This window comes from Taurulus bubalis (genome assembly GCF_910589615.1).
Source record: "Taurulus bubalis genome assembly, chromosome: 12".
Classification (NCBI taxonomy): Eukaryota; Metazoa; Chordata; class Actinopteri; order Perciformes; family Cottidae; genus Taurulus; species Taurulus bubalis.
Genome location: NC_136600.1, coordinates 1,994,872 through 2,020,000, shown reverse-complemented (window position 1 = coordinate 2,020,000; position 25,129 = coordinate 1,994,872). Strand labels below are relative to the sequence as shown.

The window sequence follows — 25,129 nt, the reverse complement described above, 5'->3', positions numbered from 1 at the left end:
GCCACTGAACTAGGGTTGAGCGGTATGGCCAAAAATTCATATCACGGTATTTTGTAAGATTCTGGCGGTTTCGCGGTATATCCCTTTTCTTTGAGTAAACACATTCATTCATTGACGTCGAAAAGGACCACCGGCCAACGGAACAGCTGTTCTCCACTCGTTGTTCACCGCTCGCTGGCCAACTCGCTCCAACTGGCCAGCGGGTGGTGAGCAGCTGTTTGTACGTTGGTACATAGAGGGTGTTAGGAAACTAAACCTGGAGGGACTTAGGACCCAGGGGAATGTAGGTGAAAAAAGACTAGAAGGGTCTGCCTCTTCCTATTTTTTTTAATGCAGCGACAGAGTTTCTTCTTGTCGTGATAGTGGGTTAGCTGTACCCAGCATGCAGTTCGGCGGTGTCATTTTATATATGTACAATTATTAGTGTTACAAATTGTTTGTGTCACAAATTGTTGTGTCGTGGTGTTTTACCTGTTAAAGAGCGTTAGTTATGAGTTATTAATTGTATTTATTACCACGACTAAAGTTATAACTATGACACGTAATAATAAATAACATATTATAAAATAATATAATAAATAATTTCATAAATTCATATTCAGTTTTTTAGTCAAACTAAATATCCATATTCGTTGGTGTAGCTTTAAAAACAAATATTTCCTCTGCGCTGAAGAAACTGTTTGCTCTGCCGTGAACACACCACATATAAAAAGGAAGGCCTGCACCCGTTAACACACACCAGAAGCTTCATTGACATACCTCAATAACAGTTTGAAAAAAATGACAATGCCCATTACAGCTCAATCGACTATGTCCGCCATAATGACGACCAACAAGAAAGTCTAACGCAACCACTGAGCACTGGCGTGTAGTTGAATCCGATTGTCAACTCTGATGTATTGAAGGAAGGGCCACTCAAGATATATCAAAAAGGTAAAAACCTGAGAGACCACTGTGTGCACTCACATGTAACCTTCTCTTCAATCATTACAGCTCAAGCTAACTTTAGCACTTCTCCCTAAAGGGCAACCGGCGCTGTGGTTGCTGCTGCCGTCACTGTGGTTCTATTTATCGTTATAACGGTTTCAAACATCCCCACACACAAAAAGAGAGCCCTACAAAAATGAATTAGTTTGTCGCACAAAGTCGGTTGTTTATCAACATGAATTATCCAGCAGCAGCCCATGTTGTTGAATGTAATTATTATATTTCCTCTTCGAGATGTATTGGGATTGAGAAGGCATCACTTCCCGAGGAGGAGGCCATTCGGATGCTTTACTTTCCAGGAGGGAGCACGACTGGATCCATCGTCTGAGAAGCCCTTCACATCGTGGATTGAACACAGTGAAATGTACCTGTATCTATTGGGCATGAAGTTGTTTATGCTTTTCATCGTGAGCTGATGTTTAACTTTTCCTATATATCAATTAGAAATTAAATCAGCATTTTTGATTTTTACCGTGAAACTGCCAGAATCTTTCCAAAATACCGTGATATGACTTTTTGGCAATACCGCCCAGCCCTAGGTTGTTATATAAATCCCTTCAATTGCTTGTCTGAGTCCGACCGAAAAGCAAACCCAGAGGAGCCCTTTGGGATAGCCAACATGGAGAGCTGCACGGGGAACCGCATCCGAAACGGCAAGACAAAGTGCTGTGATGACCTACTGCCTGACAAGTCAGAAGAGCTGCTGTGAAAAGGCCTTTGGTTTGTTGCTTTCAGGGAACTAAGCCAAAATGGGATTGATACACAAGTCTTTTTCAAGGAGCCAGACCAACTCTTGCTTCGATTCCTTGTATAGCATACAGTTTTTTTTAGTAATGACAAGCACCTGAAGACAAACTCATCACACCAAAGTACTTAAACATACATGTAACTATTTTAGCTGATAGGGTCCGTTTGCCCAAACTGTGAAAAACACATACTTTCTACCGCAATAAAGTTTCACAATGACACAGCAGCACAAACGGTGACATTGCAGCCACACACACCACATGTGTCAGTGAGTGAAGACAATAACTCACAATTTGTGAAACATAAGCCATGGAGGAACAACATAAGAAAGAAGAAATTATCCTTTATTGATCCCCTTGGGGAAATATTCTCTGCATTTGACCCATCCTTAGAATTAAGGAGCAGTGTGCTATTGTGAAGCACTTTTTTTTTTAAATTCATTCCTATGCATGCTACTCATCTAGCAACAGCCTCGGTCTCTCCCACAGTCCGGCTGATAACGGAGCTAACCACTAATGCTAACGGAGGTTGCATTATATTATCAAGGTGTAGGGGATCTAGGCTATCGAATACACGGTCCCCTTTAAGAGGAGGGGCGTAACCTTGGGGACACGGGAGGTTAAAGGGCACCAGGAAGGGCTACCGCCAAAGAGAATACTGGCCTCGTTTGTTCCACGCTCCCTACAAAGGGACATTTGACAGCCCACAAAATGTGATGCTGTCAAATGTAGTTTTGGGCGATAAACTTGAAATCAACAGATGTTTAATGTTTCCGGGACGGTGGTAAAAAAAAAAAGTTAGTTTGGACCTTTGCTTTCAACTATAGCTCTGAGGAAGAAAATGTACTTAAAAAATATATATTTGACTCAGCCAAGAAAATTACAATCAATTTACAACCCTTCCTTGATTGTTTTTCAAGATAATTTAGGACTTTAAAGGATCCGAGGGAACCCCATTTCTATGAAGGAAAATAGTTGCTGCTGAAGTTTTTACAGACCTTTTTATAATTTTTGAACAGCACAAAATGTTGTCATTAGAGTGAATTGTGCTTTTAAGTGGACACTATATAAAAGCCAAACAAAAAAGATCTTCCTTTGAAATTCACAACCATTTCTAATTCCAAAGTACCAAAAGGCACAAAACACTAACGGATCATTTCAGCGGCTGGTAAGTGTATCACTTAGGCAAGCAGTCTAAACACACTGAACGGCAGTCTGTTATTTGAAACTGTTTTTTCATCAGTGAAACACAAACACATGAAAATAGATTGAAAGAAATTAAACTGGATTTGAGGCTGAAGAATGAATTACCAATTTCCTTGGCTGCCAGAAGGAGGCTCTTCAGTTCCTGACTGGCGGCTTGTTGTTTAGCTTTGTCCTGATGCTCCGAGCAGAAATGGAAAATCTTCTTCCATGTCAGACCTTCTCTGGCAAACAGCTCCCGTCTCTTCAGTCGCTTGGTCTAAGCAACAGAGAGAAACACAATTACGTTACAGCTCTTATAATCACTGGCATTTATTATTGCTCACATAGCTTAGAGCAGCGGTCCCCAACCACCGGGTCCCTTAGAAAGAATGAATGAAAGAAATGTAAATTTAAAAAAAATCAAGTTTGCAAGATGTTTTATTTTTAAAAAAAAATGACCAGATACATCCGTCTGTGCGTCTGAGCCTCTTGACACAATGTCAAGAGGCTACATGATACCTTACCCCAAAAACAGAACTTAAAAGTCCTTTTAAACTCGGTGTTCTGGTCTAAAACCAAGGCAGAATATCCTGAGATCACCAAAAAACTCTGAAAACCTGCCTCCATTTCATCATCCTGTCTTTGTGAAGCGGGATTTAGCGGGAAGTTAAGCAGTAGACTGGACTAAATGTTTAAATGAAGCAGTAGACTGGACTACAGGTTTAAATTAAGCAGTAGACTGGACTACAGGTTTAAATTAAGGAGTAGACTGGACTAAATGTTTAAATGAAGCAGTAGACTGGACTACAGGTTTAAATGAAGCAGTAGACTGGACTAAATGTTTAAATTAAGCAGTAGACTGGACTACAGGTTTAAATTAAGCAGTAGACTGGACTAAATGTTTAAATTAAGCAGTAGACTGGACTACAGGTTTAAATTAAGCAGTAGACTGGACTAAATGTTTAAATGAAGCAGTAGACTGGACTACAGGTTTAAATTAAGGAGTAGACTGGACTAAATGTTTAAATGAAGCAGTAGACTGGACTACAGGTTTAAATGAAGCAGTAGACTGGACTAAAGGTTTAAGTTAAGCAGTAGACTGGACTAAATGTTTAAATGAAGCAGTAGACTGGACTAAATGTTTAAATGAAGCAGTAGACTGGACTACAGGTTTAAATGAAGCAGTAGACTGGACTAAATGTTTAAATGAAGCAGTAGACTGGACTACAGGTTTAAATTAAGGAGTAGACTGGACTAAAGGTTTAAGTTAAGCAGTAGACTGGATATAAAGAACACACGTTGGGTGTCTCCTCACCCCAACCCAGCTCCTTGTAGAGAAACCAGCTCAGGGCTCCCACTAATTCGGCGTAATGGTGAGTTGTATTTTAAAGCACTTTATTATTGTCTTTATCCTGGTCGTATCATTTTATTACGTCATATTTATTACGTCATATTTATCGCCCACACCTGAAAGTATTGTCTGACACGAAACCGGTCCGTGATGCAAAAAAGGTTGTGGACCGCTGGTCTAGATAAGGCTAATGTAGCCAACAGTTTCCTAATGTATTGTGAAGATATTTGGCTATTGTCAGCACCACATCCTGACATACTTCAAAATGGAGCTTCCAAAACACGAGATGCTTTTCCATGAAGCAACTCAATGGCATTTTTTCGAGAGACACTCAATGCCTGGTGAACACAGAGGTCTTTCGAACTCTACACCCCTGTGGCTTTCTGCTGCACAAAGGTCGTCCAGAGGCACAGAAGACACTGTGTACAGGCTGAGTAGTCTTCCCTGAGACGAGTACAGACCTTAAATGTGTACATGTGCTCTTAATAAGACTCCTAAATAGAATCCTCTTAGAGCAGACTCTGCAAGCGCAGTCATTTTGGGCAGGATTCATCACAACAAAACCCAGAGAGCCCAGATGAGACTGAATCATGAGAGGGTCCAAGAAACTGAAGTTGGGTCTCACGTGATTTCTGTTACTGTATTGATTTAATTCAAACAACTCCAAAGCAGAGATGATTAGCTTGTATTACCACAGTTACAATTCTGAGTTTACATCTCGATGAACCATTTCTCCAGAAATGGCGTTTTTCTCTGACAGAAAAGTGGTGGGGAGCACTTCCATTCAGCTTCTATAACAACAATATCTCAACAAAATACTGTCCATGAGTTGTTGTTGTTCCTTTATATCGTAAATGAGCTGAAAAATGATATGACAACGTATGTTATCACTGATACCCGATCCAGTGTCTGAGGCTTCATCAGAGGTTTAGTTTATTTACTGGATCCCTGTTAGCTGACGCATTAGAGGCCGCTAATTTTCCTGGGGTGCACAGAACAGGCAAAATATAATACATACAAAAACGTGCCAAACATAACGTGAAACAAACAGTTAGAAATAGTACAAACAGAATACAAATAAAAAAATAGTATAGTCAGATATCTAGTGCAGTCGAGGGCTAGGATGTATATTATGAACAAACGACATCAGACGACTAAAAAGGCAAAAGGAAAAAAGTGGTTAATGTCCTGAGGTGTGCCTTTAATTGTTTTTTAAATGACAGATTATTACCTGTACGAGAGGTATTCCTGATACCGGTATCACAACAACTCTGATACAGATGCAATGAGGCTATTTCACATCGTAGTTGCACATGCATCCTCAGTTCTGTAGAAAAGTCAGTGTTAATGAGAATAACTTTTTTTTCTTTTTAAAGCTCCTGCCATCAGAGCAGTGGAGTATTACATCTAAGCAGGTCTGCCTCTGAGGTCAGGGAAAGCATTAACACAATGACTCCATTACAATCTGCACCGCCATGTCTTCCAAAACGAAGCATTTTAACACAAGCCGAGAGATAATCTCAGTGACTTCAGCCATCTTTTCCCTGGAGAAGCATTTTTTCTGCTGAGAAGATTTAACTGGAGGAGAGCCAGGTAAAAGTGAACGGCTGAATACGGCTCCCAATTTATTTTCAAGTCCCAGGAAGAGGCGAATCACTAAAATGGAATGAAAAGACATTTTGATTATAAAAAAAAATATATAATAGAGAATAAAGAATGGCACGGTAATAAAATGGCAAGAGCTAAATTGGGGTACAAAACACAGGTCAAAACATGTGAAGGCAAACCTGTACAAATGGAAACCCAGAAACCCAGCCAGATATTGGACGTCGGCCAACAGTGGATAAAAGTACGAGGCTCAGGGTAGAAGCGTTTAAACGAAGAACGAAGCGTAGTACCAATGCAGAGAATATAATCTATTAGTTGCTTCTAGTTTATTATATACTCTATTTGGAGATGCACAGATCAATCGGCCACCAGTTGAGACCAGGCGGTTGTCAGTTGATCGGCCGACCGGTCATACTATACGTTTTCCCGATCACATTTACACCCGCCATGATAGTTTCACATCGGCACACAGCGGAACACACAGGAACGTCACAGCCACACACACACGCACACACACACGCACACACACACGTTGCCAGTCAAACAGGGTTACACTGAGTCTACACACTGCAGTGGGTTTAGTTGCAGAAAACACTGTGGAGGAAGAACAGCAATGGCGAAAAGAGGGACCAGAGATTTCTTATATTCATTTTAAAATGGAAACGTGGTAGTGTGGACAAGGACTGAGAGTAGAAGAGCTATGACAGGAAAAGCAACGAACTTACTGACGTAAGTCCACAAACCCATTTCACAGCCATTCAGTGACCTGTCTTACAGCTGCTTTGTGCAAACCTTGTTTGTTTTTGTAGATAACAGCACACCTGCATTGCAGAAGGTTTTATTTGTGTAATATTTATGGAGCCAGTCTGAGGAGGTGGCTCACACAGAAACTGCTCTTGAAAAGATTTTTTTGTAGTCGGAATTTGAAAGCACTTTCTAAATGAGTCCAGAGTTATGGGACTGGTGTGGCTCAAAGTAGCCGTGTGTAGTAATAAGCACCGTGAGAATCATTCTGCGTCTGAATGGACAGCAGATCGAGCCAGTGAAGATTCACCGGTTGGAAAATGCATCACGTCGTTTTGCCAATAATTTCTGAGAGGAAAATAAAGTCACAAACAGGTGTGCAGAATCTCTTTTCATGATCGCCTGCAGCTGATAATTAATCCAGTATTGACACAGTTTTGTAGGAGTCGAGCTTTACACCACAGGCGTCGAAGATTAGGAGTTGTTGCACTAGACATCTGGCATATATTTAGTGTCTGACATCAATCACCGACAGCAGATAGTTCAAACACACACTATGTGATGAATATGTCGCATGTCCGGTGCTCTGGGACACTCATTGCTCTCTGCCTGCAGCAGCTCACTTTGTGTAGAGAGGGATGGAGTTAATACTGCTGCTAGGTGCCAGTAGCCGCAAGAACTCTGTGCGTCACGTAGTTCTCTACAGAGCCGACAGATACTTTATCCATCAACCAGGGATGTGTCATGAATAGTTTCGGACACACGAGAACAAGTGTCAAATCCTCCCATACGCTTTGACGTTTCTCAGCAGGTTGTCGTTCACATCGTGACAACGCGAGTCCTCCTCCAGAGCCGCATGCTCTAAACCTCACAGTGGACCCTTATCGCATGCACTGGTACGACAGACACGTGGAATCTGAAGTGAGAACTAAATCTGGAGCAGAGCCTATGATATTCCATCCATCCAAAGTGGAAACTTTTGGGATGTTTTTCCCGTGGAGGGGAAAAGGGGAGATGGAGAAGAGCCATAAAGTACTGTAGCTGGGTCATCAAAGATTAAAACGAAAATAATCTGTAACATGCAAAATCACATTACATGCTTGCTCACACTGTTGGAAGAAAACAACCTGCCAAAGACAGAACCCTCCAGTCAGAGCAGCGCACACGTCTCGCTCTGGCAGAATATTTAGTGTGGGAAACACTTGACAGATTCAACTGACTTCATCATGATGGATATTAATGATTACGCTTTTATGAGTTTGGTCATACAATAAAGAGGCCCTCGTGACGCGTAGCAGTCAGTTTACTTGTGATACTACTGAGCCCATTAATTAAGCTGTATATTGTCTTCTGTGGCTTCATGGGAGCTTCGCAAGTCTGCGAAAATAACCCTGATGATGTCATAATGATGTCATTACGGTTATCTCAGCTTGAACCAGAGGTGTCTGCCGGTTGTGGATTTTATCTAGCATTAGCAAATACACATTATTTACAGCCTATATATGTTTCTGTACCATTCAGATGAGGTGCCACAACAAGTATTAATTAATTTTATATATATATACATATGTGCTCGTCACAGCAGAAGCCCTATTACTTTTCGTTTGCTGGGTTTCTGTACGGCAGTCAGCTGATGATCCTGTGTGAACACTACATGCTGCATGTCTATCAGTTTGAAACATTGCATGGATGGATAGATTGTTTAAGGATAATGTCAACAATAAATATTATTGTAATAAATATTGTCATCGAAGACCATGACAACCAACAATGACGGTATGAGTAGAAGTATTTTGTGTGTGAATCCAAACCCTGATATATCTCATTTCTCTGTGCCATAAAACTCAATTGTTGTCCAAAATCTATTTAAACCAGCAAGCAAGTAATTAATGGGAAAATGTACTTTGAAAAGTGCATCTAACTGTGTGTGTGTGTGTGTGTGTGTGTGTGTGTGTGTGTGTGTGTGTGTGTGTGTGTGTGTGTGTGTGTGTGTGTGTGTGTGTGTGTACAAACTCAGCGAAAGGTTACCGATTAAGGTTACCGATTAATAAAAACTCCTCAATTAGCACAGCTAGCAGACAGTGTCGACAAGTTGTAAACTGTGTGCTTTGCTTTAGGTTAATATCTGCTGATTAACTGAAATATCATAAAACATTTTTAACAAATTCAGTCCAATTATTTAATCAATTAACTAATTCCATTAATACAATCAAAACTTTCCTGAAAGCACGTCGCCTTTTGGCTCAGACAGTCGTCATTTGATCCAAAATAACTATTAAAAAAGGTCCAGTTACTATATTGACCATTGGAAATGTTCCAACCCTCATCTGACCTGCTTCTCCGATGCTTTAAAAAAAAACACACATCAGTGTGTCTCTACCAACGATCCCACATCCGTTGGTCATCATGACTAGTCACTTGTGCGAAGGTTAGAAAGGAGCCGGGGTTTGAACTCTTTTTTCTAGAACAACTATAAACAGTAGATTTACTTCGTCTCAGGGGTTGGTAGATAACATGACAACATACATGGCGAGGCAAAAGAAGTTTATCAACGGAGAATTTAACGTTGCACATTATGCCTTACGAATCTCAACATTGCCTGACACACTGCGTTGATAAGGTCAAGGGCAAGCACAGATTTGTGCTAGAAAATAATAGTCCATTTCAGCGTCATGTCTAGTGGCTGTTGAGTGGTGGAAAAGAATAAATGTATAGAATGTTGTCCTTCAGTACACATGACATCTCTTGTACTTCTGACCATCCTGATAGATACACTCCTCTGATGCTCTCCCTGAGGTTCCTTCCCTTTGTCTTCCCATTAAAGTTTACAAAATAAATAAAGTATACAAAACAAATTGAAGTAAAGAAATATTAACAATACTACTTTAACAGGGTTCATACACATTTTGACCAATGGATTACTACTTCCCCATCATCCAGGAGCTGGCCTCACCTTCAGGTCGTAAAGCCGCTCAGTGACGTCCTCCTTCTTGCTGACGTTGGAGAAGGAGCGCAGAGCCCCGGTGAGCCGCGGAGGAGACATGGTTCTCTGAGGCTCTCTTCCATGCACCAGTCCTCCAGCGGATGTCTGCGGCACAGAGGACGGATACGAACGGTGAACTCAGGGTTCACACACATTCTGACCAGTGGATTTCATGACTTTAAACCAAATTCCCATGACCAAACATTTAGTGAAGTCTGGGTGTAAACAGTAAAAAGTGAGTAAATGTAGTATTTAAACTAACATTGAGAATACAAAGCATACAGTAAACCTTAAATGACACAAATGAATGAGACAATAGTTTGATTAAAAGAATAAACATTTATATAGATGCCTGTATGTATGCCTGCTTATATTTTGAGCGTCTTTCTTTTAAAAGCATATTCATTTTTTCAAACTCAGCGTAAATGAACGTCATGAACACATGAATATAACACATTTACATGACTATTCCAAAACGTTTGGGATTTTATTTTTTCCAAGGACTTTTCCAGGCCCGGAAATAACCATTTTTAATATTCCATGACTTCTCCCGGTTTTCCATGACCGTATGAATCCTGTGAACTGAGCTGTCACGGCGACATGACCATCAATAAATCACGCGTCCATCCAGATACACGCTGAACTCCATACAGAAAATGTAAAATATTAATGCTATGTGACAATGACAGTGATGTGCGAACTGTGTTTAACAACCCCATGTCTTTCTCTCCGGACCGGGCATAACCAGAGTCAATGTGCCTCAACAATACGTCTGTCGTTGACGTAAACATTATTAGTTTTCTAAGGCCACTTATCTAACTTTTAACATTACGTTGTGTAAGCGTAGCTAAGAGTAGCTAATGTTAGCTTGTCAGCCTGGCTGCCACTTCCTCAGTCTCGTCCCTGCAGCTTTAGCTTCAGCGCGAGGAGGAACTGCCAACGTCCAACAATGGCGACTCATCAGCGATCTATTAAAAGACGTAAAAGCACATATTTCGATGGCTAACTACCTTCCAGAGCGCCTTGTAGAGTGGGATGTGAGACGCGTGTAACCGGCCTGTCAACAGAAGACGCGTGGACGCTATGAATTGTGGGTGTTGTAGTTTGTACGAGAGGCAGTCGTGGCTCGAGTCAGACTAAAAAGACGACATTACCCGTTTATACTCAGGAGTGCCGCGTCACACGGGGTTCGCTTTTTTCAAACCAGCGTACACCGAATCCCGTGTGGGCGGAGTCGGTGGAATAGAAACGGGGTACGCCGCTGATTTCTGGTGTTGAGCAGGTGCAACCGAATCGCAGTTTTGCGGCGAAGTCAGCTCCTTGTTGTGGAGCTTTTCGCTGCCCTGTTTTCCTTTTACCCAAACCTTAAAACTGCTAACTCCGCACAGTCCGAGCGCCCTTGTATTTATAACGAGCGCCACCATAACAGCTGCAGGTTCACTAGAAAACGAAACGCACTGAGACGTCGGGCTCGTTCCAAGAGCTGCGAGAGCAGCGGCAGCAGCAGCAGGCGGTGACAAGAAACTGAGTATACAAAGTATACACAGGAAAACTCATAACAAATGACTTCCTGTTCGTTTACAGATCACGTTTGGATTTATTCATATGTGTTTGTAAATCTGTATTTATGTAGACATGTGTGTGTAGATACATCCTTTGTTCTTTTTATGTCTGCCTGTGAAATACATTACTACTAGTTTTGATGTGTGTTGTATAAATAAGCTTTATTATTATCAACCACACAAGATATGTTTTTAGATTAAACATGAGACTAATAGTCAACAATCCAGCGTTAAGTATTAAACTACACATAAAATAAGGATTTTCTACAACACGTGGTGTTTGCTGTCAGATCTAAGAGCCAATCAGCTCTCTGATGTCCAGGCGTTTCCCATCATGCACTGGGTCAACGCAATCGATGGAGAGCTACTGTGGCGCCTGGCTCTAAAATCGACGGCCGCCTCGCTCTCGTGAGATTATCGTTGACCACGTGTGCATGACGTCAGAGCGAGCCGGGATCAAGTCGGACACAAATCTACCCAGCATGCATTGGTCGCCGATCGCCGGCGAACGATTCTGATCAGAACTGGCTCATCTCGAACGAACCTAATGTCTTTCGAGTCCATCCGGATGTTGTAATTCCTCAGTTTGGCTGCTAAAAATAAAAGTCATTTAAAATTGGCTTCAAAGCCTGGAGCTCTTTCTGGGGACTTGGTTGAGAAAGTTACAGCGCTCGCTAAAGGGTGCATTCTACGACCTGAGAAACCACGGCCATCTGTGTGAAACACAGTTCTTAGCGAGTCCTTTATGGTGGCAGTGTCTGGAGACCAGATTCTGTTTCAGCACATTCACACTGACACTGATAATCCCTGCTCAACCTGCTCTGTAAAACTGCAGACTGACATATAGATGGTGTTGCAACATTCATGAAAGCATATCCATGTGATTAAAGTACTTTCAACAAGTAGGGCGTTCTGACCAGATATGCAGACGTTGCTCTGTTGGTATTCATAATCATGTTTGATGATTATTCTGGGAGCCTCTGTCTTTTCTTTTAACACCAGCAACAATTTAGAATTTCCCCCTAACCAACATTTTAATCCTTGACAAGGTATAATGGGTACATTGTCACTAAAGGGGATACTGAACAGTACATGTTTACTGTTTAAATTTAAATTATTAATTGTTTATTGGCAATTTCCCCAACCAATATGATGCTATATTGTTTCTGTCTGACACATATAAAATCATTGGGCTTCATCTGTGGCTTCATCTAAAAGAGATGAGAAGTCATAAATTAGTCTGACGATCGATCGATGGCTGACAATAATAATTGTCTCCCTTGGACCACTCTAATAAATGCTAAAATATTACAATAGGTAAACGAGCTGCAGGGATGTAACGAGCTGAAGGAGAACCTTTTCAAATAGTTTGACGATTATATTTTAGTGGCCAATGAAAGCAAATTTGAAGAACAGATATTTATCAACACTGCTTAATCCACATAATACAAAAAAGTAATTCCGGCTGTTTTAAAACGGTGTATTCACGTTGTCAGCATTGCTCTGTCGTTGCTGCAGAAATGCTCTGAGAATAGGATATGTCGTTTGCCCTTGTTGATCTACTTTCTACCTGTTCTTGCCTTGAAGAAGGTCTCTGACCGCTAGATCACTGATCAAAAAGGTTTTTGCACAGATTTAATTTACTCTGCGGATGCTTTTCCCAGCAGATATCGCTAAGTGTAAGACCCATTTCAAGACCTCACTGCTTCTTCTGAGTGTTCCTCCCACCACCTCTTAGCAGCAATATACCACACAGACAGACGGAGACAATGTCATGGTCAAACAGTACCAAACTAGTTCTGGGGCCATCGGCAGAGGTTCAGGTCACCAGTCCTGTGTGTCCTCTTGATCTCTGCCAAACAGTTAATATTGCTCTATGGACAAGAAGAGGTGGAGTGCATTTAAGACTCTCAAAGGATGCTACATTTCCTTTAATGTTTTACTGTTGCCATGCATTGAAGTGAGAAGCCGCCTGTGCATTCATTTAGACAAGCTCATTGTAATTCATAAGTCATCTACTGTGACTCCAACCTGAGAAGAAGGTGTCTCATCTGCTCTCTCACTTCATTAGCGTTATCCCTCTGTGTGGTTTGTCCTCCTGGCCAGGTCTCTCTCACACACACACACACACACACACACACACACACACACACACACACACACACACACGGTATGCATGAGTGGTGTCCACAGAATTTTGGCTATGCCGCAAGTGAGCTCTGTGAGAGTGAGAGAATGATTCACTTTCATTTTGTCTCTCTCCCTCTCTATCTCTTGCACACACACACACACACACACACACACACACACACACACACACACACACACACACACACACACACACACACACACACACACACACGTCCCGGAGACCGTACTAAAGGGCAGGACCTGTAGAATACAATGCATCAGTTTGAGTTTTATTTATGTGAATTTCTCATGTTTGACTTGTCGTCCCTGATATTGTTGCATCCAACATCAACCACATTCCAAGTGAATATCCTGTGGATGACATTACCACGGGCAAAGACAAAGTAATATGAACCAAGCTGCAAGGAAAACCACGAGATCCACGAGGCAAACAGATTTCATTTACGAGACAAAGAGATGCACAAGCTAAATGCTCAGCAGTTAGCGGTTGAATTGGAAGCAAACACATAATTCTGTGACATAATAAGAAAAGAATGTCTGCAGGTCTTGGTTCGCTATGTTTACATGTTATTATGCTGCCAATTTAGTTGACCTATAATGATTAGTTTATTCTGTAATGATGCACATTTGTGTCTAATCAGTAGCGTAAACTATCATTAGTCACCATAACATGACTGTCTGGGGATTGTTGCAAACTGTAAACCTCTCAAGTTATTTAAAATAAAACTCACTATTTTCCTCCGTGAAAACCCTCTTCACATGATTAGTGCTAGATTGCTTTGCACCTGTGGGATCCATTGTTTAGCAGGTACAATGCTTACCATGATCATCTTAGTTAAGGATGTTCGTATATATATTTGTTTATATATGTTGAAATATGCAAATGAGACATTGTTTAATCAAATTTGCACACATTTCCAGAACAGAAATCTAAACATTGGATAAAGTCAGGTTTCAAACTCTTGTTTCAATTTGTTTACACGTTAGAGTAAAATGTTTTTATTTAGCTTTGTATTACTCCATACATCAGAAATTTGATCCATGTGTGTAGGAATTCAATGTTGTATAAATTAGGCTATGGATGATATATGAACACACCCCTCTGTAGACATATTACACATATGTTATATCATTTTTGTATCACTATGACTTACATTAAGACAATTATTTGTTGTATTACAACATTGTATATTAAAATATGCAAATGCAGCATTTGCTATGCTAACTTGGAGAATTCTGTAGAGAAATCCAAATGAGCGAAATAGTAAAATAAACACGTTAAGGAAGCAAAACAGTGTCACTAAAACATGGCCAATAACAGATGCAGCAAAAAAGCACAGGAAAACAACAACACAATTACAACATGAAAACATTTTTTTTTAAACGTAGGCTTCGTGTTTTTTCCCTTTGATCAGGGCCTTATGGCTCCAGAGCAAATGTCCAACAGGGAAAAGCACATGAGATGTTGTGCAGAATGGAGAGCAACACGACATCCTGCAGGCCTGCAGAGACTCAGCTCCTTTAAATGCAGATTGAAGACTTTTCTGTTTGCGTTGCCTTTAATTGAACCAGATTCAATTGCTGCATTTATTTTCTTAAACTGCACTGCAACTTTTTTTGTTGTTGTTGCTTTTTGACTGTTTTAATTAATGTTTTTAAACCTGTTTCCTTCTGCATCATGTTGTGATGCTTTTGATGGTTTTATGTGAAGCACTTTGAGTCGCCTTGTTGTTGAAATGTGCTCTACAAATACACTTGCCTTGCCTTGCCTTCAAAGCAACTATGCAAATAATCAACATTGATTTAGTAACCTGGGATCTAGTAGAACGGCATGCAGTCTGTGCTGCCGTGTCTTGCACAGTTGCCCAAAAGAGTGCAGCTGCTCATTGGAAATAATGACTTTTCTCTGTGCCAGGCTTTGGGTATGAAAGCATCACCAGTGGTGGGACTAAAACATGTAATGTTTGCATTGGATGCAATGTTTGTCCTGGGGGCTCCTCTTTTAAAATAAAAGATGTAATGTGCTGTGACTCCGTTACATTGGTCAATCTGGTCACATGACATCTATTCTTCTGTCCATCCGGGGAGAGGGATCCTCCTCTGTTGCTCTCCTGAAGGGTTCTTCCTTTTCCCCCCGTGAAAAGTTGTTCCTGATCCATTGTGAGGTCCCGGGACAGGGATGTTGTATGTGTACTGATTGTAAAGCCCTCCGAGGCAAATTTGTAATTTGTGATTTTGGGCTATACAAAACAATCTTTTGAAACAAACATCACGTCAGTCCAGCCAGTTGTTGTCCAGTTCAAGTTATCCTATGTCCAATAACAATAATAATGTGAAAAAGCAAATATGACAATTTCCAGGTGCAAAGTATCCAGTCGTGTGTATGTACAGTCCTAGCTACTGTACAGTTCTATGATCTCTCTTTGTCCCGCAGACACACAGCGCTCTGCACAGGGAGTGCAGGGTGTGTGGGCACATTAAAGGAGACGTGATGCTTCAGAGTCTAACTGAGAAGCACTTCTGGCTCTCAATAGAAAAAAGGAAAAGCGCTCCTCGGTATCTCCTGTGGCGGAACGGGGGGGCATTTGTTTTTGTCAGAAAGCTCCTCGACACCCTGCTAATGTGCTTCCAGGATGCTGCTGCCGGCTTTTCCCTCAAGGCGGAAATCCATCCTAATTATTCACATTTTGAAGTAAGCTCCTGGTGAAGGCCCTTGTCCCACGGTGCAGCCAGCGTCACACATCACATACGTCTTAATAATTCACCGCCCGGAAAACTGCAGCCAATCTGCCACACACTCCCAGCAACTCTTTGTGTAGCTAGTATACAGTATGGTTACTATCTTTGGATGTGTGTGTGTGTGTGTGTGTGTGTGTGTGTGTGTGTGTGTGTGTGTGTGTGACCACATGGATGGCGGGTTGGGCGAGCCATAACTCATTCTGGGACTCTCGTATGTTCTGCTGTCACATGTATTTTCACTTCCTCATATTTATTCAACTTGTGATCATTATGGAGGTTTGTGCTGTTGGACTGCACTGCATCACACTGAGAGCTGTTTCTGTTATTTCGCCTACCCTCATTGATATAAATAGGGTGGACTAAATAATGGAAACACCTGACACAAAAAGAAATGGGTGACAAACAGAATACAATTTTCTCCCTATGTTTGAGGACAGGAAATTCCCATGAATAATTATATTGTGTCTCCTTTAAATGTGATGGAGTGGTCTGGAATGTTTACATCGAACAAGCTCATCTTGCATTGGAGAACTGATCATGATCCCATTATCTTTTTCGTTTCTCTTTGAAGTGTTCGCATGGCAAGGAAAGAGAGCATTTTAAGAAAACCGAGGGACACAGAGAGGACCTAAACACTGATCATAAGATCACGTTCGAACTTCATCTGGATGTCAATCTCAAAATGCTATTAAAAACTAATATGGAAACTGTCAACACATTGGACTTCTTGAATGCATTTTTGCTGAGTTTATTCCAACACAGGACCAAGCCTGAGAACATGTTGGTCCTGGTGTCTCTCGACATCACGGAAGGCCCTGACAGGCTTTCAGTTTGTCCCACTTCCATGCTGTGTGGTCACTGGACGAGGAACTGCTCCGGCTTCACAGCCGAGCACAATGTGCTAAATGAGCTGTCTTGTTTCTACTACCCTCTCTTTTATAGGCTCATTATTTTACTGCACATATTTTATTTAATGTCTAAAAATGGGATGGACCTGAATGTAACTCTGCAGTTGGAGGCGCACTGAGGTCGACCTCCCTGGAGAAAACCAAACCCGTGAAGTGAGGACCGGGAACACTGGGAGGTGCGAGCATTCAGATGCCGGTTGAAGTTGGCCGACCCCTGGAAGCGTTGCAGCTGCATTTGAGAGGAAAGGGCGGAACCGGTCCGTAACTTTCTTGACCGGATCGGTCCATCTGGAGGCTGCCTGCGGTGACATCGAACCCCAGAATAACACCTCAGATACATCCAACTGATTTGACTGATATTACTGATATTACTCTGCCTCAAAAACCAACTGGTTTACCAGCTGCCTTTGGGGAACACGCCACACATGTTGCATATACTCATGCTGGTTTTTGGAAGAGATCAGAACGCCATCCAGCCAGACTAACACAACATTCCCTTGGACGAAAGAGGGACAGCTGCTTTGGGCTTCTGGCCGCAGTGCAAAACGTAGCTAATAACCCATGGAGTCAGAAATATGACCCAGATTACCTTGTGCAGGTGAATTATTTTTAACTTGCCAACAGTCACAGACAATTGTTGACAATAGCAGCTGGAAGACAAACTAATAGACAAGAACACCCCCTGACAGGGTGAAATGTAGAGCCCACACTGTGTTGTCAAAGCAGAGCATTCGTCAAAGCAGAGCCGAGGTGCATTGGTCAGCCACAAAGACATCACTATGTATTCATCGTAGAGCCCTCTCTCGTGTGTACCAGGGGATGAGCATTTTGAGGTCGAGCTTGGAAAAAACATTGGCCCACTTACTCATCTAAAAAGCTGAAGAAATGAGTAAGACATATCGCATACTGCATACTAAACATCTCTGAAATGCTGCATCTTGACTTTTCCACCAATCAGAGGCTAAATTATACACATTGCGCAATAGATGAACATGAGTTTGACCCCATCCTCTTAGGGCAGCACCCAAAATAACAAGCACAATACTGTAAATGTAATAAATCATGCATCGTTCTCCTTTGTGCCTTTGGATCGTATCGTGCGGTCGATATGAATGTCCTGGCGGTGATACCATGAAAATTCACTTCAGTTCAGCAGTTCCATAGACAAGGCGAGAGCTGCAGCAGTTGAAGCCGATGGAGAAACAAGGTAGAAGAACAGTTTACGCAAAATCGTCAGTCAAGTTTCTAGTTCTCCGCTTTCCTTTATCAGAATCAGAACCATTTATTCGCCAGGTATGTTTACACAAACGAGGCATAGCATTAGACATTAGACAATCAACAATAACAACAGTGCAATAGATATTAAATTAAGTATTACGTGTGGTGTATGTTAAAGTGTAATGTTAAAGTGACATATGTATTTAAATATGAAGTGTGAAGGGATGTGCAGGGGAGAAAGAAATCTGAAAACAGCTAAGATATATTCCTTATATTCAATTGCTAGATATATATATATATATATATATATATATATATATATATATATATATATATATATATATATATATATATATGTGTGTGTGTGTGTGTGTGAATGCAGGTTGGCTCTGTTAATTCAGTCTGACTGTGGACTCCTGGTAATTTATTGGCAGCTTGTTCAAAAGAATGGGCTCTGAATTATTCACTTCTTTTCTCTGAAGAGGGATTTTTCTCTCTCGTGGCTTTTAGTTTCCAAATTGAATTCTCTGTGGGAACACTTGATTCGACGAGAGGAAAATACCGAAAATCTATTTTAGATAGAACTTAATGACAATCGGTACAGTGGAATAGAAAGGAAGGCAATGCAATATGCCAGAGTGTACCAGAGCTTTGTGACAAAGAGAAACGCAGGCAGACTCTTAGCGTCCATCAAACACAAGATGAAGGCACACTTCATTTCGCTGGAATGATGGACATTTCAAAATGTAAGACCAATTATGCAAAGCATCATATACTGTGTACTGAAAGATAATCTAGGCCTTGCGTGGAGGGGTTTTATTTGTGGACTATAGGTTTGTTCATAGAAAAGATGTTTTCCAAATCCAGGTGCAGTTTATAGTCTGGAGTAAACTGAGGTACAGTGTGCAGGATCAAGACATCTGCTTTCTAACTTTAAGACTGTTTTGTATTGTGCATCACCACTTGATTGCTGTTCACTTTAGTGCAGTGACATAGAATGACAATAAGACACCAAACAAACTGTTGCAATGGTGAAATGTAGACGGCAAACAGATCCCTCTCCGTCTATCTCTCCATTAAATGCAATCACTACATTCACAAGCGGGTAGCCAGTGTTTTTCAAAATGTGGTCTTTGTTTCTAAGAATGCGTCTGAACAATGCAGAAAAAGCGTTTGCAAAGAAATCTTAAAGAACCTGACCTAATTTGAAGTGTTAACATCTATAACATGTGGTGATTTGCATCTTTCTGAGCACAGAGGATGAAAACCAGGCGCAGCAGCACCAGTCCAGAGCCACGGACATGAGGACTGACCGCCAAGGTTCAAAGTTCAAGGTTTTTATTTGCCATCTGTGCATAGACCAACAGTCCAGACACATTGGAATTATTGTGCAGGGCTCTCTCAGAGTCAACAGTTTAGGAAGTAACAACACACTATGATAAGAAAGAAAAAGATGTGTACAGAAAGGTGGTAATATGTACACGTTTAGAGACAGTTTTAAAAGCAAGTTCTCAACAAAAGAGAGGGCAGATGTAAAATAACAGTAATAAATCGGCTCGGCCTGAGTGCTGTTCCTGGATTGGGAAAAGAGGGGAAAGGGGAGAGTTATATGGGAATATTGCACATTTTGAGTATTACAAATCAGTCATTTGCACTCTGCCACTAATCTATCCTTCCACTGCCTTGTTGAATCCATGAGCAGAAATGTAAAAAAAAGAAGAAGAAGCATTTATCAGGAAGTATGTTGCCATTTGTCTGCTGCATGCACTGTGAGGCAATACTTAGAGGTGGAATGAATGTACACAATGTGACGTGGAAGAAGCAGACACAGAGCAGACGTTGTTGAAATGCCTTTGATGACCTCCATGCCCTTCCATCCACCTGACAAGTGGTTGAGGACTGTCCTGTCTGGTATGCGCACATGTGTTGTGCTTGTTTTGTGTTGCTTTGTTGTTGTTTTGTCTCCCCCTCCTGTTGTCTTTCTCACACTTCACAGATGTACACACCTGGTTCCAGTCATCCACTCAACCAGTCCCCCTGTTAATAGTCCTCCGTTTTGTCAAGTCTCTCTCTGCACGCTGAGGTTGAGCTGAGGCAGAGCTCGGCTTGAGCGCTGACTAGTTGTTAGTGCTTGTTTGTTTCCTTGTTTGTTTTGTCTTTAGTTACCCCACCTTTGTGTAAACTACTTCTTGTTAGCAGCCTACTTTGGTTTTGTCTTTGTTACTTCCTTTTGTTGTGCGCACAGGGTCAACGAGGACAGGTAAGATTCCCTGGGGTTTACATCTTGCACACAGGTAGGTTTACTTGTTAACACCCCAGGTTAGAGTGAGCACCACCCCTGTACTTTTTGGGTGCAAAGCACCTGTCAATGGAGGGGATGGGGTTTTGTTAAGTTCTTTCCTTTGGTGCCACTGACAGTCCTTGTTGTTCCCTGTGTTGCGTTTTTTGTAAATAAATGTGTGACTGTACCCGCTCTTGTCCTAATCTGTTGTTTTTTTGTTGCGTCCCACTCCGAGCCTCCACGGGGCGTAACAAGGACAACAACCTCTTGTAACCACACGACGACAGCTCCCCTCTCAGAAGCAGCGAGAGGCTCTCACCCCGTTTCACCTCATCCATCCTCGGGGTGGAGGATCACAAAAAGGCTTGTAGGACTCATTCTTATAATAATAATTTGCATTTTGCAGGCAATGACAAGTAATGTCCTGAAGATGGGGGTGTCAATAAATAGTATCTTATGTCATATTTTGGAGATCACATGAGGTTGTGTCAGACGTGGTTGGTTTGAGACTAGATGTCTGGCTGTCTGGCAAAACTAAACTACTTGAATGATGATCCCTGCCAAGCGTGTTGTAGATGTTTCCTCCAGACACCTGTTCCAAAGAGTCCACCATTACATGTAAAGACACATGTATATACTGTCCACACATTGAAGCCTAGTGCTTGTTCTGCACACTGTGTGACCCATGCATTAAAGGACACATCGTTAACACACATATGGAGAGACGTGACTAGCGTAACTTTGAAAAGCAAATTGTATCATGACGCCAAATCTCCAGACGAGGACATGATGACCTTGGTGTCCTGCAGCTGTGGTCAATTTGTGCTACTGCCCAGTTTAAACAGAGATCGTGATTGATGGATGGCCAAAGAAAAAAGAATGACCTTAAATGTAATTGATTTGAAGCCAAAACAAAAAGCCTGGTCTCAGAAATTTGCTCTGAGCTTATCTTTCTTGACAGTTTATCTAACATATATACCCAGAATGCATCCGGAAGCTTGAGTTGCTTTGCTTGCGACTTAATAGCAATGTATTACTTCGGATGAATCTGTTTGCATTTTCAGATGATCAATTTGACAGAGACTAAATAAACAGATTGAGCCAGACACCACTGCACCGAGAAACGTCATCCATCAGCGGGCACAATTGCTTTCTTTGGCGTGTCGCAGGTAAGACACACTCCATCACCTTCCAGAGAAAGAGAGAGAGCAGTCACACTATCAACTTCAGGCTGCTACACCCACAACACACTGCCAGGTACTGGCTGGGATGTGGGTAGAGTGCACAATCAAAGCAAGATTTGAGTCATTAATTCGATCGGAATTAACAAAGATGACAATATGAGACACTGAACCAAATGCAGGTTTTCCAAAGGCTGTGTATGTTGATGATGATCGATCTATCTAGCTGGTTGTTCAAAATTAAAACCTGAGTTTTCCAGTTTAAATGTATGATTTCTTAGCCACCATGCCCATATAAGGGATTAATGGATAACTAGTTGGCATGGAGTGACTGTGGGCCCTTCCATGTCCCATATGAATTCATAATGGTTATATTAGCAGCACCTTTAATTCCTTAAATTGGGCCTAATATTTCATAATACCTGATATTGGAAACGTATTGGATCAAGTGAATACATGAGGCCAGATACATATCCATATGAAGGGCAGACTATCCGAGTTGAAACCAAACTGACACCCTCTAGTTTTGTCCATCAAAATTGCCACCAAAATTGTGAAAAGTCCTCCTTCTCTGTGTATCCTCCATCAGATACACAGAGAAACTTGATGTGTTCAGAGATTAGGCGGTGTGGATCACTTGCCCTCATTAAATTATAATAAAATGAATATGCTCCTACACATCCATTATCCGCACCACTCAACCTATTTAGGGTTGCGGGGCACTGGAGCCGATCCCAGCTGACATTGGGCAAAAGCAGTTCGCCAGTCTATCAGACAACCATTTACGCTCACTTTAGGGTCCAATTAACCTAAGCTGCATGTCTTTGGACTGCGGGCAGAGGGAACCCACGCAGGGTGAGCATGCAGGCTCCACACAGGGGGACTGCCCAGACCAGGATGTGAACCCAGGTCCCCCTCGCTGTGAGTCGAGGGTGCTGGCTACTTCACCACCGTGCACGGCCCCTATGCATTCAAATGAGGCAAATCATCTGGTAATACTAGTGGTGTGGGTTCCAGTTGAGATGTAATCGAATGCTAGTGGAACCCAAAAGGGAGCATCTTTATAATCCAAAACAATAGTATTATTTTTTTCAGGTTCATGCTTTTTAATGAACAGAGTGGCAACATTGTGTGTATATATAGACCAACATTCAGCTACAGACAGGTGACAAAACAAATCAGAGTAAATGCAACAGGAGATGCTTCCTTAGATACACATGCTCTGAATAGTTTGAGTGTGAAAATGATATGAATCGTATGCTGTGGCCTTCTCCACACATGGCTTTGCTGCCTACCACCTTTATCAAATGTGGTGAACTTTTCTGAAGACGCTTTGAAAATCGAAACTCTGAAGATTTTTCTCTATGAAAATCAGAACTGTACAACTAAGGTATAAAGAGATAAACATGAACAAGAAAAGAACGCTTGAGATGTCTGGGGGCGGTGTGTGTGTGGTGCTGCTAGAGTAGAAACGCATTGTGTTCAATGAAGCACAGGGCAGCAGGTACTGAATGAACCCACTGTTTGCATCTGGATGCTTTGGAATTAGGTCAAATAAAGAGCAAGGCCACTTGAACACATGTATGCTTTCAAAACACTTTTATGCTGCGTTCACAGCAAAAAGCGCTGCAAATTATTTGCGCGAGTAGATTACATGCTTACCTTATGATAATGATTACATACATTTGCAAAGTCAATGCACACACGCGAATGAGGCGAAGAAATGTTGCGAATTGCGCTTTTGGTGTGAACGCAGCATTAGGGAAACTCAGGAAATAATAGTGGATAATAGTATTAATGTTATTAATACTATTGAGAAATAGTATAGGAAAATGACAACAAAACATCTTTTAAAGTTTCCAACCAACTGGGGAACCAAAAACATACTTTGTTTGTTTAATATAGTATTACATAAACTCTATAATGCAAGTTCTTCTGAGGGATTGTCTGCTGTGGAGGGCCACCGATCTCCTCTTCTTCACCGATCTCCTCTTCTTCACCGATCTCCTCTCACACCAACTTGGAGACTGTAAAAGCGAAAAAAAATGAAAGGAGATCGGTCAGAGGAAATGAGGGCTGGCCGTTCTTATTCACAACAGATGGTGCAACCCATACTACTAAAGTAGAGCAATGTGTCTGTAGCCTAGCCATCACATGAATCTTTGTCCATGACTATCTGATGAGAGGGTTTCCACATGCTACTGCTTGCATTCTGCCCTCGGCCCATGCCGGATGCAGGCTTGTGACGTCATCCCCTTCAACACCCCAGTGCCTCCATGGAAATCTCTGGAGATGTTTATCACATGACTCTGGCCAACACCCTGCCAATCTTAACACCATTTTGTGGAGACAATGAAATACTGAATTTATTGTATGCTGACAATCAAGCAAAGACGCATACGGCTCCACAGCACACTTGGTAGCTCTGATGACAACCTGGATCCTCTCTTGCCACAATCCTCTAGTCCAGCGACAAGCCTGCGAACAACCAGGACAGTCAGGAGATGGTTGACTGTTTAAGGAAGTGTGAAGTTCTGACTGAGTTATTGAGTTATTGAGTGAGAACAACACAGGAGATCATTCCTGCTGGTGTCTCATCCCCACTGTGTTACAGGATGGACTTTGGTGGACTGGGAACCTGCTGAGGTCGATTGATGCACCTGCAAACTGTAATCATTCAAGGCTGAAGATGAAGATGCTCTTGTTTAGCCCTTCCTGGTTAACCTCTATGATAACACACTGCCTTCCTGCCTTGAACACACCCTGCTCCCTGGTTCACACTGGAGCTCCACCTCATGACACCTCAGGGCCTTCTCCCTCTGGAACTCTCTCAGCACCTCAGACATTCTCCACTACTCACCACTTTCAAAACAGCGCTAACAACATTTCCTCTTACAAAGAAGAAGGCACATGGAAATGACAAGGTCGTACAACATGTGAAGCATATTTGGTGTTTCATTTTTATCTATTTACTTAAAAACTAATTGATTTAAATCTGCTTATAACCTGCGATGCTACTTACCTATGTTTTGTTTCTTCCTGTTCTGCCATCTCTCTTTTGTACATGTTGTATTGCATCCATTGTTTGTTTTTAGCATGTAAAGTGCCTTGAGTACCTTTTCAAGTGCTATACAAATAAAATGAATTATTAATATTTTTACTACAGACCTCTGCCATGGTAAGAATGAATGGATGATAGATGGTAGTTTTTCTATTAAAGCCTATTTCTAAAAAAGCCAAAGAAGCAAACTATTATGCACTGAAAAAAAAGACTGTGGAGCTTTTCATGACCACCTTGACGAAATGGACTGTACTTGTATAGCTCTGCTCGTCTCTCGAACACGCACAGCGCTTTAACACTACAGGTCCTTTTTCACCCATTCACACCCTGATTACAGCAGCTACCATGCAGGGTACCTGCCCACCCTGATGATACAAGTCTCATCAGGACTCTAACATGCACACACACTCACACACCGCAGTGT

General features: G+C 41.7%; 1 protein-coding gene across 3 annotated transcripts in view; it reads right to left on the bottom strand.

Moving 5' to 3' along the window:
* The window catches only part of ascc3 (activating signal cointegrator 1 complex subunit 3), a gene marked incomplete at its 5' end in the record, with an annotated part of 166,923 nt that extends 157,259 nt beyond the window's left edge, over window positions 1–9,664 (bottom strand). For all 3 annotated transcript variants that reach the window (XM_079228052.1, XM_079228053.1, XM_079228054.1), the window contains 2 exons: window positions 3,045–3,195; window positions 9,575–9,664. In XM_079228052.1, the coding sequence (XP_079084178.1) occupies window positions 3,045–3,195; window positions 9,575–9,664 (241 nt within the window). The remainder of the gene's footprint in view (window positions 1–3,044; window positions 3,196–9,574) is intronic.
* Between the last annotated feature and the right edge of the window lie 15,465 nt (window positions 9,665–25,129).